This window comes from Diabrotica undecimpunctata, chromosome 7 (genome assembly GCF_040954645.1).
Source record: "Diabrotica undecimpunctata isolate CICGRU chromosome 7, icDiaUnde3, whole genome shotgun sequence".
Taxonomy (NCBI): domain Eukaryota; kingdom Metazoa; phylum Arthropoda; class Insecta; order Coleoptera; family Chrysomelidae; genus Diabrotica; species Diabrotica undecimpunctata.
In genome coordinates, this window is record NC_092809.1 from 27,928,926 (window position 1) to 27,947,976 (window position 19,051).

Sequence of the window (19,051 nt, forward strand, 5' to 3'; positions counted from 1 at the left end):
AAATTTTATCTTATATTAGAAGTAACTATCATCTACTAAAGTAGTATAAATCGATTATTATTTTGATAAAAACGAAACCAATTAAAACCATTTCGCCGATTTGGTATGTGATTAGATAGTAGGTATCTTTAAAATTTTTTCCATGTATCAAAAAATACAGTACAATGCAATTCTAGAGGTTATTGAATATTATAGAACAAGATCAGTAGAGTGAATATATATATATATATATATATATATATATATATATATATATATATATATATATATATATATATATATATATCGGTTTAAAACGTTCTCCTACTTCTTCCGATACCCAGTTGCCACTCCTCTCGATTCATCCATAAGTCTTCTTCTATATCTCTGTCTTTTATTTCTCTATTGATGCCTTCTCTCTTACTAAGGCGGGGTCTTCCTTTTTTTTCTACCGTGAGGGGTCCACATTAAGACTTGTTTTGGGAGACGTTCTTCAGACATTCTCTGTACATGACCGTACCGTCTGAGTTGTTGGGTACCAATATCGTCTACTATTGTATGTTGTACTTTCATAATTTATCTTATTCTGTTGTTCGTTACTCTTTCTAGCCTAGATTTTCCAGCTGAACGTCTCCAGAAATCTATTTTTTTCTAAAGTATTCTCTTGTATCTTTTATCAGTAGATTATAAATCTATCAATAGAGCTGAGCTGAGCAGGTCCATGACCTGCCATGGCCCATGACAGGTCCATGACAAAAATATCAAAAAAATTAGATTGAAACAAATTGAATTTCAAATATCAAAATCGGTATAAGTAAAAAGAATAAATTTTCTCAGCTTCCAATAAAGCAATTCATTTTTTGTGTAATCCGACGTAACTCGAATAGAGCCATCTAAAAAGCGCATTACCAAATGCCGGAAATGCTTAATTTTTCTTATAAATAACGTAATTTATTTATACTCCTGTCGTCAGAGACGAAAAAGCCACTGAACCTCTAAAAATCATACTAACAAGCTAAATGTTTCTGAGAATGTTAATTTTGGGAGCCCAAAAAATATACAAAAAAGTTTACTATTCCTACCCCACGGCTTCCCCTAAACACCCCTTGTAGGGGAAAAAACGGAAAAAGTCGATTTACTAAGTATCGGTGCGTCGTAGAAAAAAATATTTCAAATAAAAAATCTAGCTGAAATAATTTTGAACAAAAATGTTTATTGGCACTTTTTGTATAGAAAAAACCGTTCTCTCAAAAACATCCCATGAAGTGACCTCGCGTGAAATCAATTTTAAAGACAATTTGTATCAATTGGACGGTAAAAATTCGATCTTTTGATCAGTGTCCTATCGGCAAAAATCAAAAAGCGTTTTTAAAGTGATGAGTGCAGCTTTCTTATGCAATTTTTGCATTTTCGGTTTTGATTTTTGGCGACAAATATGAGGCATTTAAATTCCTGATCTTTAAAGTATACTTGGCAATTAAAGATAACATAATTTTATAGGTTAAAAAATATATTGTCACATTCTAAACGAAGAGTTGCCCGTTTATGATACATCTAGATCATATATGTATATATTAACATAGACCGAGCAGTCTGTAGAGCTAAGTGACGACACCATTTTTGTTGTCATTGTTAGTTGTGTTTCTATCTTACATCAAGTAAGTATAGCACCGTCTCTTTTTGTTCGAGAGAGATAGCGAGTGGGGAGTTTCAATGCGCTAGAGAGAGAGGCAGACCGAACAACCGTAAAAGATGTCGTCACTACTCGTTGCTGGCATGCTCAGTCTATGTTAACATATATCTCTATAGATAGCCACCTCCACCACTGACACCACCAGATTTGTTAAGTGGTGATTTATTAAAATATACAGTACGCTGCAGTTCCGACAACAATAAAGATATGAAAAATCCATCTATGTGGTTCGTGGTCGGGAAATCCTTAATACTTGCACAATGTTTTTGTAGCATTCACTATACGTACGTATTTAATTCAAACTAAAATTCAAACAATTTTAAAATTAACCTATTTAGACTCTTGTACTAACGTAACAACATATTAGAAGAAATTTAAGGACAGAACCGTCACTTTAAATCTTCTTTATTTACATAAAAGACCAGTAGCTCACATAATCAGATATATGACGTATGTAAACAAGTAACAGTATATCAACAATACAGACATGTAGATTTAAATTATTCTCCGTTCATAAATTGTTGAGAGCACGAAATGTGCCTCAAACTCATAAAACGGTCGTAAATTATAGGCGTTCCTAAGGTGTTTATTCATTAAATATTAATATAATATTTTTTAATACTGTTATATATATATATATATATATATATATATATATATATATATATATATATATACAGTCCTCTCTCTTTATAATGATATGCAAAGGACCGGGAATTTTCATCGTTATAAGGAGAGATCGTTATACAGAGAGAGACAAAATTCGGTACTGTAATATTAATAATACTGTACTAAATAACATATTTTAATTAAAAAAATTATCAAAACGACTATAAATGAATTAACATTATATTCCACATAGATTTATTAACGAATAATATAAGCAATACAGTATACAAAATTACTTTACAATTAAAACATGTGTACTGTACAATAAAAAAATAATATGCTACTGTAAAATATATTTAGCCTACATTACCAAAAAAATCTGTCACCTTGGTCTGTCTTCTTTTCCCTTTTCACAGAACTGACCTGACCTTGTCCTGAAGATGCATCGAATCTTCCGCATCACTCATATCGTCTTCCTGGTGGATGAAGAATCGATGCAGTACTCTTGCTGCATCCAATGCCTGCTTAGGGGTCGGAGCTGGTTCTGGCTCTGCTTCCACTTCCGAATCACTGTGTTCTTCTTCTTCTACACGAACGGCTTGCAGGATGTCCCCGTCAGAAAGTCCAGATGTTGTAGCTACATTTTCATCAACTTCTTCAAAATCTGTTAGCTCTTATGGTCCGTAGGTGATAGTAAGTTCAAACTGTCCGGCCCAAACATCTAATGGCAGGTCATCTTCATCTCATCAGTCAATCCTTGATCTTCCAGCCATCCTGCGTGTTTGAAGGAATGTTTTATTGTATTGCTCGTTACCTCGTCCCAGGATTTACTAATCATTAGGATGGCGTCAAGAATGTTTAGTTTAAGACCGCCATTATTCTCAACCAATTCCATTAAAAGTCTTCTCCTGTAATAGCTTTTCAAACTCTTGATGACACTTTGGTCCATGGGCTAAAGGAAACTCGTTGTCTTTGCTGGCAGAAAACAGAGTTCGATGTTTTGAAGGTCGCGCAATACAGGATGAGCAGGACAATTGTCTACAAGCAAAAGAATTTTTTTCCCTTTAAGCTCGATATCCCACTTTCTTATCGCTTCTTCAAAAATTTCCGAGGTCATCCACGCACTCTTGTTTGCTTCATAGGTCACAGGTAGATTTTTTATGTTTTTAAAGCAACGCGGGTTTTTCGACTTCCCTATCACTAACAATTTTCGCTTTACCGAACCTGTCATGTTAGCGGCCATTAAAACTGTAATGCGTTCCTTAGAGAGCTTTCTACCAACGCACTTTTCCAATTTAAATTTTAAAGTTCTGTTTGGTGTCATTTTAAAAAACAATCCAGTCTCATCCGCATTGAAAATGTCGTCTGACGCATATCGTGCCTTCAGTCCAGGCCAAACGTTTTCTAGCCAATCATACGTTACGTTTTTGTTAACATCGCGAGCCTCTCCGCTGATTTGCCCGTAGTTGATCTTGCTTTTCACCTTTCTCTATTGCTCGAGTTATCGATAACTTTTCCTCCACCGAGAGCACTTCACAAAACAAAACAACCGCTGGACAATGACCTTGCCACTCGTGACTCAGATAGTGTGAACTTTAAACACAATAACACATTTGTCATCAACTATTGAACGCTAAAAAGTTATCGCTATAAAGAGAGAACGATATCGGTATAGAGAAATAATTATTACATTGTTCTTATGACGAACCAACCAACGTTTACTATTTTCATCGTTATAGAGGAATTATCGTTATATAGGGAATCGTTATAGAGAGAGACTACTGTATATATATATATATATATATATATATATATATATATATATATAATATTAATAATATTTTAATACTAATATATTTAGCAAAAAAACAATTCAAACTTTCACGGCTAATGTTATGTATAATAAGAATTTAACCATTAACAATTTTGTAAATAAGAATACCTTATCTCTTTGGATATTTCAATACTAATCTTCGCGTTTAATCACTTTACTAGAAATCCTGGAATTCATATCCGAAGGTACTATTCGTTGCAAGATAATTAGGATGGAATTCCCCTGATTTTTAATAATATAATGGATATGCTTTGGCCACGTGCCTCGTTTGTTCAGTTTATATTCGAAACTTAACTTAAAAGGGTGAAGTTATTACGAACGAAAACAATTTTTTTGTTTAGTACGTTTTTGATCGCATGTAATTTACGGCTCGTCGGTGTGTCCGCGTCTACGGCTGTAATTAGCGTCTCGAATATTTCTTTTGCGAATTATATGCAGTGCGTGAGTGATTTTTTATTCCATATACCTACGAACATATACGTACCTTTCGCTCGTGCTCGTTTTGTTGGATTGTTTGTGATGGCTTCATCATCAAGTTTTACACCGGTACTGTTGCGTACAGTCAGTAAGTCTGTCTATTCACCAAGAGAGAAGACTATTGTCCTGAATGTTCACGATGCTCTGATTTCTCAGAATCCCACAAACACTGTTCGCAACATAGTCGAAAATTGTGCCAACATGACTGGCGTAGGAGAGTCAACTATATATAGGTTCCTATCAGAAAGAAAAAAACACGGTATAGCTAACCCAAACACAAACGAACACTTAAAGAGAGGGAAAAAGCCTATTGAAATTGATGAATTTGCCAAAAATGGTATTCGAAGGAAAATTCATGGATTTTTTTTCAAAAAAGAAATACCGAACCTAAACAAAATTTTACAAGAAGTTAGAGACGACCCGGATTTGCCTCATATCGGACGAACTAAATTGTGGCAAGTTTTAAAAGAATTAAATTTCCGGTGGGAGAAATCAGACCGAAAATCACTTTTGATTTACCGGGAGGAGATAATATGTTGGAGAAGAAATTATCTAATATCCATACGAAAATTCCGGGCTGAAGGAAGGCCCATCTTCTACCAGGATGAAACGTGGGTAAACTCAGGTCATACTCTAAAAAAAATTTGGTCAGATAAAAATATATTAAGCTCCAGGCAAGCCTTTATGGAAGGTTGGTCTACTGGTATCTCCCCACCTTCTGGTAAAGGCAGTAGATTAATAATTTCTCACATTGGCAGTGAAAAAGGATTTGTTAAGCATGGTTTGTTGGAATTTCAGTCCAAAAGCACAAAAGACTATCACGAGGAGATGACAGCTGATGTTTTCGAAGAGTATTTTGAGCAGATGATTGAACACATACCACCAAATTCAATTATAGTATTAGATAATGCACCTTATCATTCACGACTAGTAGAAAGACTTCCAACGACTGCGTGGAGGAAACAGGATATTCTTGACTGTCTGCGGAATAAGTATCTGCCTTACGAAGATGGAATGGTGAAAGCAGAACTTCTAAAAATTGCCCGGCAACACAAATCTAAGTTCAAGGAATACGTAGTTGACAAAATGGCGGAAAGGCGAAACATTACAGTCCTTAGACTTCCACCCTACCACTGCGAAATAAATCCAATTGAACTCATTTGGGCACAAATGAAAAGTTATGTTGCTAGAAAAAATACGTTATATAAAATACAAGCTGTATGTGAATTGTTATACGAGTTTTTACAACATATTACAGAACAAAACTGGAAAGATGCAGTAAGGCATGTAATAGAAGAAGAACAAAAAATGTGGGATCTTGATAACATAATTGATGCGACCGTAGAGACACAACCGCTAATTATTAACCCTCGAGATGACTCGGATTCCGAAGTTGATCCTATTTATTTTGAATTTGAATAGTTTTCTAATCGTAATTATATAAGGTAAGTAATAATAGTTGTAAAGTTTCTTTTGCATGCAATATTTTCAATTAAAAATTATACTATATTTTCTCTTTTATTTTCACCCCTGTTACATAAAATATTAAAATAAACATTGTAGAAGTTTTCAGGGACTTTCTGCCCTGAGTAATAATGTAATCTTTCATTCTGCGTTTAAATTTTTCAAAAATATTTATTAGTTTTCTCCGGATTCGAAAATAATGGATACATTTAAAACACATTGGAAATTTTGCCAGGCGACATTTGGCGCCTTTTTCCTTAATTAAATAAATGTATCTTTTACAAATGGCAAGAAACTTTTTATTTTTGAATAAAATAAATAAGTTTTATTAAAAAAATACAATTTACATAAGTACAATTTAAAAAATATATTTATTTAGTTCAAATAAATGTTTCAATCATATACTCTACGACACTGGTCGTTCATATCTAACCATTCAAAATACCCCCGTAATAGGATTATAAGGTATTGTATTCCTTCAGATATAAGGTGGGTTAGTCGAAAACGTCTTAAACCGTCAGTTTTAGGTTGGTTTTTACTATTATATCGTATTACCTATCCTCTCTGTATTTCAGTTTTCTAATTAGGGTTAAACTTGTAGTGAGCTATCAACAAATTGTGAACCGACTGTAGTTGTGAGCTTCTAATACAAAAAGAATAATAGGTACATACTGTACAAAATTGTAGAGATCGTGGGTAGATAGCTGGGTTACTACAAAATACTCGAATTCGATTAAACCAATAACAATTATACATGGAAAGAGAAAAGGTTCATGGATTTTTAAGAACTATAACGCCATGGTGATATAAATGATTTAATAAAATAATATTCTTTATCTTCTGTACGTACCTGACTCTTTGTAGCTCCGATTTTCTCGATATCATTAGTTGAAAGAAATAGATGGTGAGGACACACTTCGCATGTAACTTTTAATCCTTTTTCCTTGGCTGCCTTAATGATTAGTATTTCTTCTTTTCTGGCAACGTGACATATATGAACTGGTCTGTTTTGGAGACTAGCTAAAAGAATAATTGCTGCTGTCGTCTGAGACTCAGCATGGACGCAAAGAGGGGCCCTCTTTGGCCAATTGGCTAGATGTTTGGACCAGACGTCAAGGTCCCTTAGACGGAGAGTGGTGAATGTCTCATTAAGGTACATTTTTAACCCTGCAGCTTCTGCTGCTAACTCAGAGATCATTGATGTGTTGTCCGAAGAAGCGCCTAAAAGTATGAAGTCTAGGGTAAAAGTCCTACCAGGAAATGTAACATAATTTTTTCCAAATCAATTGGCCAATCAATTACGAAGTAAGTATATTTTCTTTAATAACAAAATATGTAAATACTATTTCCGAAGTGGAAATTGAAACTTATTTTAACCTTTAATTGTGGCTTATTCCCAATAAAATAGTATCTACCTTAAAACGCCACAAAAAAATAGCTTTAGAAAAATATGTACGTAATAATAAGAGTAAGAGCTCTACATTACCTACGAATAAAGCATAATCACATCTGGCGCCTTCTTTGGCTAACCTTTTAACCAACGCAAAGGACTCCTCGTCAACAATGGCGGGATTTGTGTTAGGCATCGCACAAATAAGAGTGACACCTCCAGCTAGAGCAGCAGCTGTACACGATGCGTAGTCTTCTTTGTACGTGGCTCCAGGTTCTCTCACGTGGACGTGGATATCTATGAAACCTGGAAGCTTTACTATGTTGCGAGAACTGATACAATCGATGTGAGTTTTCATCGAAGGGGCTCTTCCAATAATACGCAGGGCTTCCACCAGCAATTTAGCGCACTTTACATCTGTTATCAGCGGGATGGAATAATCTATAGCCAGTCTTCTAGTTCTATATCCATGCGTCATAAAAGATGACACTCTTCTGGCACCGCCATTTCTCATTGGCAAATTGATGACAAGATCAAATTGCTTTTTGGACAGAAATTCTGCAAGAGGTTTTAGTTCACCTTGACTTGTGATGTCGTCTATTGAGTCGAAAGTCCATTGCACTGATTCTACCTGAAACAAAAAGAAAATGATAACTATTTACTTTTGACCAATAAGAAAATGTATACGTATTATACAGTTTTGTCGAGTGTACAATGCATTAGTGCAAAAATGAGTGGTTTTGTAGATTTCCTTGGAAACTGCGCACTGGTAAAATTTCAGTTAACAGATACCTTGACCTTACGTGTAAAGTGTACAGAAGATAAGTCGTTGCACGGTAAATTACTTAATTACCGACTTATAACGACTATCTTGCAGCACTTGCAAAAGTAAAACATTCAATAATAAGAGTTAAGGCGATTTACAATCCCATGGTTATGGATCACTCCCCAAAATTCTAGTTACAAAGTCATAAGTGTCTTGCATCATCACTTGCATTATGGTAATGAAGGTTAGTCTTCGATTCAAATCGGTGGATCGCAATTCATGAATCAAACACAGTTTAAATGGATGGTAAGTGGTTTTTTAAAATCGTTTGAATTGTAGCTGAAGACACTCGAGTTTCCGCAGTAATGGATCTTATGGACACATGTTAATTAATCGTTATTTATGCTAAAACATTCACCAAGTTTTGTTCGGTCTGTATTGGTTTGACATGATCTCTATGTTTACCGTTTTCCGATCTCGGAAATGAACGTTGCCGTATATTCTCCTCAAACATAGCAAAAGTTACATAAGGTGGTGTTCTTCTTTCAGGAAAGTTTATAAGGCTTGAGCATTTCGAACATTTTTTCTACATTTACCATAAATCAACAGCATATCCAGGTATGTATTCATTAGGTGTGAATAGGAAAGGCATTTTTCCTGTTGTATGAACTTACAATATTTCAAAATTGTGTTTTAAAATCACAATGAGTGAACAACCAGAAATGACTATTTGTAGTGGTCAAAAAACGATTTAAATAAATCCTGAAGGAACTTGCTTTTCTTGAGAATTTGTAAAAATTATAAAAATTAGCTAGTTTCATGTTAACTTGGAGATGATAAATACGTCACTAAATTGAAAATTTGGCGTATTTATTAACATTAATACTCTTATTGTGGCACACTGATGAATTTGGGATAAAAAAGCCTTGTTTGACAACCGCATGATCCATTCAATTTTTTCTATTGTAATTACGTCACAGAGCCAGTGATGATGTCACAGATCTCATGTATACATCAGTTAATAGAATTGTAGTTGACATTTCCCAATTTTCAAATAAAAATATTCATTACTTTCTGAATTATAGGTTGTTAAAAACACCTTGAAACACCCTGTATATTAAGTCTAACGTAGTGTATGTAGCCGTGTTTTAGTTAAAAATATTAAAAAGTTGTTATTGCTTAAAATTTTATTATGTTAAAAAGTGTTATTGAAAAAAAAACAATCGATAGTGATAAAGACAAGAACATTATTAGTACATTTTTGCGAAGGTTTTAGAAATTTATAATCATTAACTTTATAAATCATAATGCGGATATTGATATTTTTATACATAAATTATATCATGTATTTAATATTTGTTACGTTAAATATGATTGTGTTATTCTTTGTGGTGATCTTAACATCGATTATCTTAAAGAGTCAAGGGAAAAATCTATATTGATGGATTTCATGATTAGTTTTGGACTTGTAACTTGAACTGTAAAAATATTGAACCAACTAGAACATTTACAAACAAAAACGGTGTAATTTTTTTAGTTTAAACATATCTGAGAGTAACAATACTGCTACATCCCAGATAGCTACCTATAGAAACCTATCACAGAATTGTTTGTCTAATCTTTTGTTGAGTCTTGATTCTGAGAATTTCGAAAATGTTTATACATATTCAAATGATGTAGATGATGCATATAGAGCTTTTTTATGTCTCCTATCATATTGATACAGCATGTCCTTTAATATCAAAACGCATAACTACTAATACCAACAGAAAATGGATCAATACTGAAATTCTTCAGCTTAGTAAAAAGCTGAAAGATTTATTTTGGCTAGCAAATGTTAGTGGTAATCCCGATTTAATGTATAACTATAAAATACAAAAAGCCAACTTTATCCATAAGGTAAAGGATATAAAAAAAGCCTCATATCAAAGTTATCTACATAATCAAAATAATAATAAAATAATGAAGGAGATATGGAAAACTGTGAATCGTCAAACTGGTAAAAATAAAAACAATTTTGAGTGGAGAATTACTGACAATAATAAATTATTGATACATCCAGAACACATAGCAAACACATTTGGTGAGTATTTTTGTACATCAGTCAAACGCACATTATTAAAACATTTCAATAACTATACCTTTAACGATTTCACAACTATGACAATTAACAACACATTCTTTTTTTCTGAGGTCTCACCATTTGATATTGAGAATGCTATATCTTCCTTAAACTATACCAGCTCAGTAGGTATTGATCAAATCCCCACTAAAATAATTAAATACATTTCTTCATATATATCTCCTGTTCTGTCTCACATCATCAACCTATCTGTCAAGGATGGCAAGTTTCCAAGTGACCTTAAAACGGGAGTAGTTAGTCCAATTTTCAAAAAGGGAGATCCATGTTTGGTTGATAATTACAGGCCAATCACCGTAACAAGTGAGATTATCGAGAAAGATTATCGAAAAGTGTATTTACAGTAAAATGTTAAATTTTCTGAATAAATATGATATCTTAAATAAATGCCAGCATGGGTTTCTTCCTAATAAATCTACAGAGTGCTTCTATTTCATTATTTAATTATATCCACGCTGCTTTGGATCGAAAAAGGTATGTGGGCGCACTCTTTTTTGACTTAACTAAGGCTTTTGACTCCATTGACATTGAAATTATACTGCATAAATTAGAAGCCCTTGGTTTTCGGGGTCATTTCTTGAACTGGTTAAGGTCATACTTACAACATCGTAAATTCCTAGTTAAAGTCGGTAATAAGAAGTCATCTGTTTTTAATCTTGATCAAGGTGTACCGCAAGGCTCCGTATTGGGATCATTGATATTTCTTTTATATGTCAATGATTTGATAAATTTTTTAACTGCAGACCATACAGTTCTTTATGCAGATGATTCAACAATTGTAGTTGACGAGTCAACTGAAGTCGAACTCATTTCAAAAATGAACTTAGTAGCACAGGAATTTACAACCTGGTGTAAAAGAAACTCTTTAATGGTAAATGCAAAGAAAACTATTTGTATGCAGTTCTACTCACGCTGTAAGCCATCCCATGGTTATAAAATCACAGTTAGTTCTGAGGAAATACCCTTTAGTGATACAACACTATTTCTTGGTAGCATTCTAGAAAGTAATATGACATGGGATGAAAATGTCACTAAAGTCTGCAAAACAATGAATAAGGGTTACTATGCGATCCTTCAGTTGAAAACTCTATTTAACACCAATCAATTGATAAGTGTGTATTATGCATTGGTTTATTCATATATGGCCTATAATGTTGTCTTGCGGGGAAACTCTAGAAACTCTTCTAGAGTTTTTATAACTCAAAAGAGAATTCTTAGATTGATATTCAATATTGATAATAGACAATCATGTAGTAAATATTTTATTGAACATAGACTGTTGACTTTTCATGCTTTATATATTTATAAGTGTATTATTCACGTCAAAACTAAATTTCAAAATTTTACCCTCAACTCTGACTTTCATAATTACCCGACAAGACACGGGAGGTTGATAAGCGTGTGTAAACACTCCACAACTCTCTTTGAAACTAGCCCTGATTTTGCAGAATCTAAATTTTACAATTGTTTGCCACTTAATATAAGAAATGAAAATAATATTCAAAAATTCAAAAATAAATTAAAAGCATGCTTGATCCAATTATGCGTTTACAACCTAAATGATTATTCTGGCTTAATAAAAGACTACAGGGAATGAGGATCGACGGTTTCAGAGACGCTCTATATCGCATGCTTTTTTTTTATATTAATCTATGTTTTATTGATTTTGTTTTATGTAATTGTCCTATACAACTGGTTGATCATGCTTTATGTACTATATGACTTGTCCTATATCACAATGTGATCTGATGGGATTAATAAAGAATATTCTATTCTATTCTTTAAAGTGCTATTGAAAAATGTTTTACCAATCGACAGGAAAAACAATTTCGAGAAATTTCCGTCAGTTTTATTTGCAGCATTCTTTAAGCGCCTGTTGTATTTTGCTTAGCTCAACTATGCTAAAGGCCTTGTGAAAATAGATGAATATTAGCACTAGAGGTTTAGTGTATTCCACTACTTTCCCTATTAGAGTTTTTATGATTTGTAGAAGGACATTATTTCCGTAACTTTTTCGGAAATCTGCCTGTTCTCTTGGTTGATAGGTCCCCAGTTTCCTTTCCATTCTTGTAACTATTATTAGCGTAAGCAAATGGTATAAGTGACAGAAGGCTAATCGGTCGGTAATTTTTTTATTAGTGTATCGTTCTTCCGGTCTCTTGGAATATGGGCGTTGTGAAGGCCGGTATTGAAAAGAGGTTTAAATTTTTCAAGTAATCTATTTCCTCCAATTTTTCATTTCTTCTTGTACTATTTTATCTTCGCCGGTGATTTGATTATTTTTCATTTTCTTCAGGGCCTCTTTGATGTTTGAGTTTGTTATATCGGGCATTAGATCTGATCCTTGGTTTAATACTCCTGTTTATACTGTAACTACAGGATGATTATTGGTATCTTTTTCTCTTGATCTGTATAGCGCTGTGTACAACTCTTTAATTATTGTTAATATTTCAACATTGTTCGTCCCCGGTTCTGTTTATTAGTTTGTTAATTTCTACTTTTCCCTTTTGTATGCTTCTTTTTTGTATTCTTCCTCCAAAAATTTCATGTCTTTATTTTCCTTGATTGCTTTTTTGGATGGATCCTGAGTTTTAACCTTGCTTAAGCTTATCTTCAAGGAAGGGGTACTCCTCTTTTTTTAGGAGTAGTGGCGGGGAGAGAAACGTGTTGAGTGGCGTTCGAGTCGAGAAGTAGTGGACTACTAAGGAGCAGGGGGTCAGAAGGTGGCGGACCTGTGTGGGCGATGTTTCTGAAGCGTACAAGAGGAATTTGGGTGAACTTTGCCAAGCATACCAAGGAGGTACTTTCAGGGGTTACCAGCAATACAATGGAACGGCTCTTGATCAGCGTTTTTGGTGTGCAGTGTTAACTGCGATATTTGATGGGGGTCGATTCAAGAATTTCAAAATACTCATCAGGGAGTTCTTGTCCAGTGTTATGTAGAAGTTTGGCTGGAGGGAACGGAACTTTTCTTAGAGGAAGCCTGGTGAGTGTTTGCCCTCGGCGATTGCATGGAGTCTTTAATATTCGTTTGGCTCTGTTGTTTGAGCCGGCAATGGTTCTAAGGACATACCTCCTGCTGAGGGTTAGGATTCTGTCCTTGATTGGTATTATATTAGCCAGTGTATGTATGTGCGCTGATGGGTAATACCAATATTACCAGGTAATATTTTCGCTCTTAAGAACCTATGTTCAGTACTTGTACTAAGCTGGTTTAACAGATTTACGTCTTTAAGTAATTCTTTTCAGATTATTAAGAAATATTCGATTTCGTTGTTTGTGTTTTATTTATCTGTGTTTTTTCTTTTTGAAGAAGCTGCTCATTTGAAAGAGTTTGTTTTCAAAAAGGAAAGTTAAAGTTGTTGACCTCTATCATTTCGTTCTTTTCTTCCAACATTTCCCAATACTGTTTTGGATAGTCTTCTTAAGTGACTATTTTGGCTTTGAAATCGCAACCTATTATTCAGAAGTGGTCAGGAGTTTTCTTGATTGCTTCTTCTTCTTCTTAACATGCCATACACCAAAGTGCGTAGGCGACTATCTCATTACTAGAATTCTGTTCTTGGCGGCGTGACACAGCTCGCCTGTATTGTGTATTCCTGTCCATTCTTTAATATTCCTTAACCAGGATAATTGTTTGCGGCCGGCTCCTCTCCTACCTTCGATCTTCCCTTGTAGGAGTAACTGTGGTATTTCATATTTTGCTCCTCTCAGTATGTGCCCAAGGTAACCAATCTTGCGTTTTTTAATTAATTTAAAGAGTTCTCTTTCCACGCCGGCTCTCTTAAGGACGTCATCGTTTCGAACTCTATCCACCCAAGGTATGCGCATCATTCTTCTTAATGACCACATTTCAAATGCTTCAAGTTTGTTGATAGATGTTTTTTTCAAAGTCCACGTTTCCATGCCATAAAGCAAGATGGACCATATGTAGCACTTGACCATTCTGTAGCGTATTTCGAAATTTAGGTTTTGATTACATAGGAGCGGTCTGAATTTCACAAAAGCTTGCCTTGCCATTTGTATTCGGGTTTTTATCTCTTGTTGTGGATCCGATTGGTCATTGATTGTGGTGCCAAGGTATTTAAAAGTTTTCACGCGTTTTATGCGATCGTCACCTATGCATATTATCGGGTTTTCTGGAGGGTTTCTGCTAATGACCATATATTTCGTTTTCAAAATGTTGATTTTGAGGCCATATTTTTTACCTATGCTATTCACCCTATCAAGTAATAACTGCTGATCTTCCAAATTATCAGTTATAATCACTGTGTCGTCCGCATAGCGTAGGTTGCTAATTGGTATGCCGTTCACCTTAATGCCTAATTCCGTATCTTCTAATGCTTCCGCAAATATATTTTCAACATATAAATTAAAAAGCATCGAAGAGAGTATGCAGCCTTGGCGGACACCTTTCCGGATTTCAAATTCTTGATTGCACCGGATAGTAATAGAATATTTTGACCGGATATATTTTTCTTCGGAATGTACCGTGGTAGGGTTACACCTGAATGATCTTTAGGATATATCGTGAGCTTATTTTTATATTACTTATAAAACAAAATATGTCTTAGCTATAAACCAAGATATTCCCGATATGATGAGAAACAGGTAAAAATATAGAAACCCCCAGTACAAACTTCAAGATTCCTAATAGTGGATGATTTTAAGACAAATATAGTGTTGTGAGTCACAACCCCTAATTGCGGTCCTGGCGTAGAATAACTTAAAAAGCCGAATTCACCTCTTTATCGGTAATCTTCTGGAATTTCGTATTACCGCGTGAATTCGGCCGCCGTCCCTCCGAGCTATTTTAATTTTTGACATTTTTTGTTGTCATTATATAAGCCTCCGCAGCGCATTTGAAGATTAGTATTAGAGAATTGTTTTGTAAGCGATAATTATTAATATAATTAAAATTTGTGATTCTTGTAATTAAGTTTTTTGGAGTTTAGAGTTTTTGGGGTAAAAATAAAGTTAGTTGCCCACGTTTGAGGGTTGCGACATGGAATATTCGAACCTTATATAGATTGGGAGCTCTCCAAAATCTCCTAAATGAACTAGACAGATACAAAATAGACATAACTGCCATACAAGAAATGAGGTGGGTTGGAAACAATGTAATGGAAAAAAAGAAGCCATACGATTTTCTACAGCTGCGATCCTAAAGATCACGTCTTGGCCATAGGTTGGGATGGAGTATTCTGTGGCCATAGACTATATGTTGGCCAAAAAACGGCAAAATATGGCCAAAAAACAATTGAATTTTGTGTTAAGAAAATGTTTTCAAAATTATATTAAAATTTCAGAGAAACATTTATTAATTAAGGACATTTTTGTATTAATTCTTTTTGAGATGTATTAGCAGCATTTTTATTAACCAAACTAATTTTATTTGGTGAGTTAACAAAAAATTTTTTTCTTTCTAGTTCAACTTTGTAAGATATTTTGTCTTTTTTAGCAGCTCTTGATAATAATTGGAAACACAATTGAAAGCTCGAGATAATAAATAGTTAACCAATAGCCTCTTTTATTGACTCCGACCCATCCAAAACATATATATATATATATATATATATATATATATATATATATATATATATACATATAAATACTTGGTATAAAATAATTTTAAAACCAATCTGGACCTATGGCAAGCAACTGTGGGGCTGTGCAAGTGAATCGAATATTGAAATCCTGCAGACGTTCCAATCTAAGGTCCTTAGACCTTAGAGGCAGATTGTTAATGCACCATACTACGTCCATAATGAAGTCAGACATCGTGATCTTTCAGTGAGTGTTATGCGCGAAGAAATAAAAAAGTGCTATGGTAGGCATTTAAAAGGTTAAAAGTTGCAAGGAAGTGAGAAGACTTAAGAGGCACAAACCCTTTGACTTACCAGATAGATTTAATAAGTAAATTGTTTAGAATATAAGAACATTTTTTAAATATTAATTTTAGTTAAATTTAATTATAGTGTATTTTTATGTATGAGAGAGTAATAAAACAATAAATTATGTATGCAAATCCCTAAACTGTTGATACGGGTAACTCAATGAAAAACAGATATTTGTCAACAAGTTTACAGAAGTATATAGGAAAACAATTTTAAATTGAGTATGACCACCAGGTATAAAGGTTGGAGCAGAATAGAATACAATAGTTGTGAGGTTTACTAATCCCTAAATAAGGTTGCCAGTGTCGGAGTGATGGAGGTTAACAGGTACTAATGAATTTGCAAGAAATGTAAGATGTTTATTTTATTGGTTATATATAACCAATAAAAGTTTAATAAGTACCTACCTATTTGCAAAATAAAGTTTAATTCTTTAGATAAAATAAAACGTTTTATTTTATCTATTTGCAAAATAAAGTTTAATTCTTTGCCTATTTGCAAAATAAAGTTTAATTCTTTAGATAAAATAAAACGTTTTATTTTATCTGAAATGAGTGCATTCCACGAAGTAAGGGTTTCAACAATCAAACATTTAATTCTTTAATTCCAGGAATCTAGGACAGTAATTGACTAGATAATTACCTTCTAAACTTATTCCACAGAAAATGTGATAGTGGGTTTTTCCATTTTGTATATAGGAAGGTCCAAGTGGCGTATTCAAAATTCTTAACAGTTCACTAAAAGTAGGTACTTCAGTTGCAAGGTGCAGTTTATTGTGTATACTAGTGTTATGGAAAATTTGGAAGTGCCGTGTAAACGCCGAAAAATTGGTCCTCATAACAGTTAATGAAAAAACATTAATATTTAATTGTTTTAAATCATTTACAGACAAACGTTTATGTGAAAGTGTTGATGAGACCGTTGAGTTAGTTAGCAGTACACTTGGTGTTGGGAAATCTACGATTTACAGAGTTATTAAAGAAGAGAAATGTGGTAGTTTTCAAATGCCACGTAATGCTCCAGGGAAACCAAAATTTCATTTTGGTTTCCCTGGAGGATTTTCTCATATCATTTTAAAGAAGGACTTCGACGGAAAGTGCATGAATTCTTCTTTAGACAAGAATTTCCAACATTGGATAAAGTTCTTGTCTCAGTTCGAGATGATAAGGATTACCCAGAAATGAGTCGAAGTACGTTATGGAAACTTTTAAAAGAAATAGGCTTCCGCTGGAAAAAGAATCCCAGAAAGTCTATTTTATTAGAAAGAAGCGATATTGTCATATGGAGAAGACATTTTCTAAGAACCATAAAGGAAATGAGAAACCAAAAAAGAAAAATATTTAATCTTGATGAAACATGGATCAACGAGGATCATACACCAAATAAATTTTGGCAGGATGAAACCGTTACAAGTCAAAGGCACGCTTTTGTAAATAACTTATCTACTGGTTTAAACCCACCATCAGGAAAGGGACGCAGGCTGATAATAGTACACATTGGCAGTTCAGACGGTTTTGTTGAAGGTGGTTTATTAACTTTTGAATCAACTCGTACCGGTGACTACCATGAAGACATGAACGCTGATGTCTTTCAAGAATGGTTCGAACAAATGATAGATCTTCTTCATAAGAACTATGTAATAGTAATGGATAATGCAAGTTATCACTCCAGACTTATAGAAGGACTGCCCACAACCAAGTGGTTAAAAAAAGACTTGCAGAATTGGCTGAGTTCAAAAAATATTACGTACCATCCCGGATCTATAAGAAAGGAACTTTATTCGTTGTGTGCCCTTCATAAAGAAAAATTAAAAAAATACGAAATTGATGAAATTGCCAAAAATCGTGGAATGACAGTACTTAGATCCCCACCATATCATTGTGAATTAAACCCGATTGAACTGGTATGGGCACAGATAAAGAGTGAAGTTTCAAGAAAAAATACCACTTTTAAAATTCATGATGTTAAACAGTTGTTTTTGGACGCCGTAAATAATGTAAAACCTGAAAACTGGGAAAATGCAGTAAATCACACTATTAAAGAAGAGGAAAAAATGTGGAAGCTGGACAATATTACTGATAAAATGATCGAGCCAGTTATTATAAATCTTGGTTCTGAAAGTTCATCTTCTGAATATGATTTGGATTTGTAACAAGTAGCTGTAAGTTTTATATTAATATTTTTATTCATCTATTTAACATTTTAGACGGTTTTAAAAACTCTTTTTCTCTTTTGTAATTTTTAAAAATTAAAAAAAATGTGAATTTTTTAAAACCCTTTTTAATGTAGGCCAGTCAGTTCTAATATAGTGTGTGATAAAAGAGGTCACTTTTTTTACATACACATAACACTTTACAACACTGAAATAATTCATTTATTTTTTACAATTATTCAAAGTAATTTTTCAATTAATCTTGAGCACGCCCATGGAGTGGTCGGAGGTACCAGTTAAAATTATGCTAATTACTCTCTCGTTCATAAAAATAAACTATAGGAAGGTACCAGTACTAGGAGCTAATCTTCGCTCATGTTAATTTCTCTGATTGAATTATCAATTTGATTATTGTCCAAAAAGGGCAGATTGCAAATCTTTACTTGGAAAATAAATAAAAAAAACATTTTAAATTGATTTCAATGCTTTAAAGTTATAAGAAAGTTATTAAAAAAAAAATTATAACCATTCACCATCAACTTAGTGTTCAATATCTTGTCGTAATTACCTATTTATAAGCTAGTAACAAGAATAACATTCTAAGCTGTAATTAATATGCTAACCTTTTATTAATTTGGCATATCGTAATT

At 33.6% G+C, this 19,051-nt stretch overlaps 1 protein-coding gene across 1 annotated transcript in view; it reads right to left on the reverse strand.

The window, feature by feature from the left end:
• r (carbamoyl-phosphate synthetase 2, aspartate transcarbamylase, and dihydroorotase rudimentary) overlaps positions 1-19,051 on the reverse strand; it is a 106,722-nt gene that overhangs the window by 19,968 nt on the left and 67,703 nt on the right. Inside the window, exons 7-8 of the mRNA XM_072536950.1 lie at positions 7,543-8,077; positions 6,907-7,277 (exon numbers count right to left, since the gene is read on the reverse strand). Of these exons, the coding sequence (XP_072393051.1) occupies positions 6,907-7,277; positions 7,543-8,077 (906 nt within the window). The remainder of the gene's footprint in view (positions 1-6,906; positions 7,278-7,542; positions 8,078-19,051) is intronic.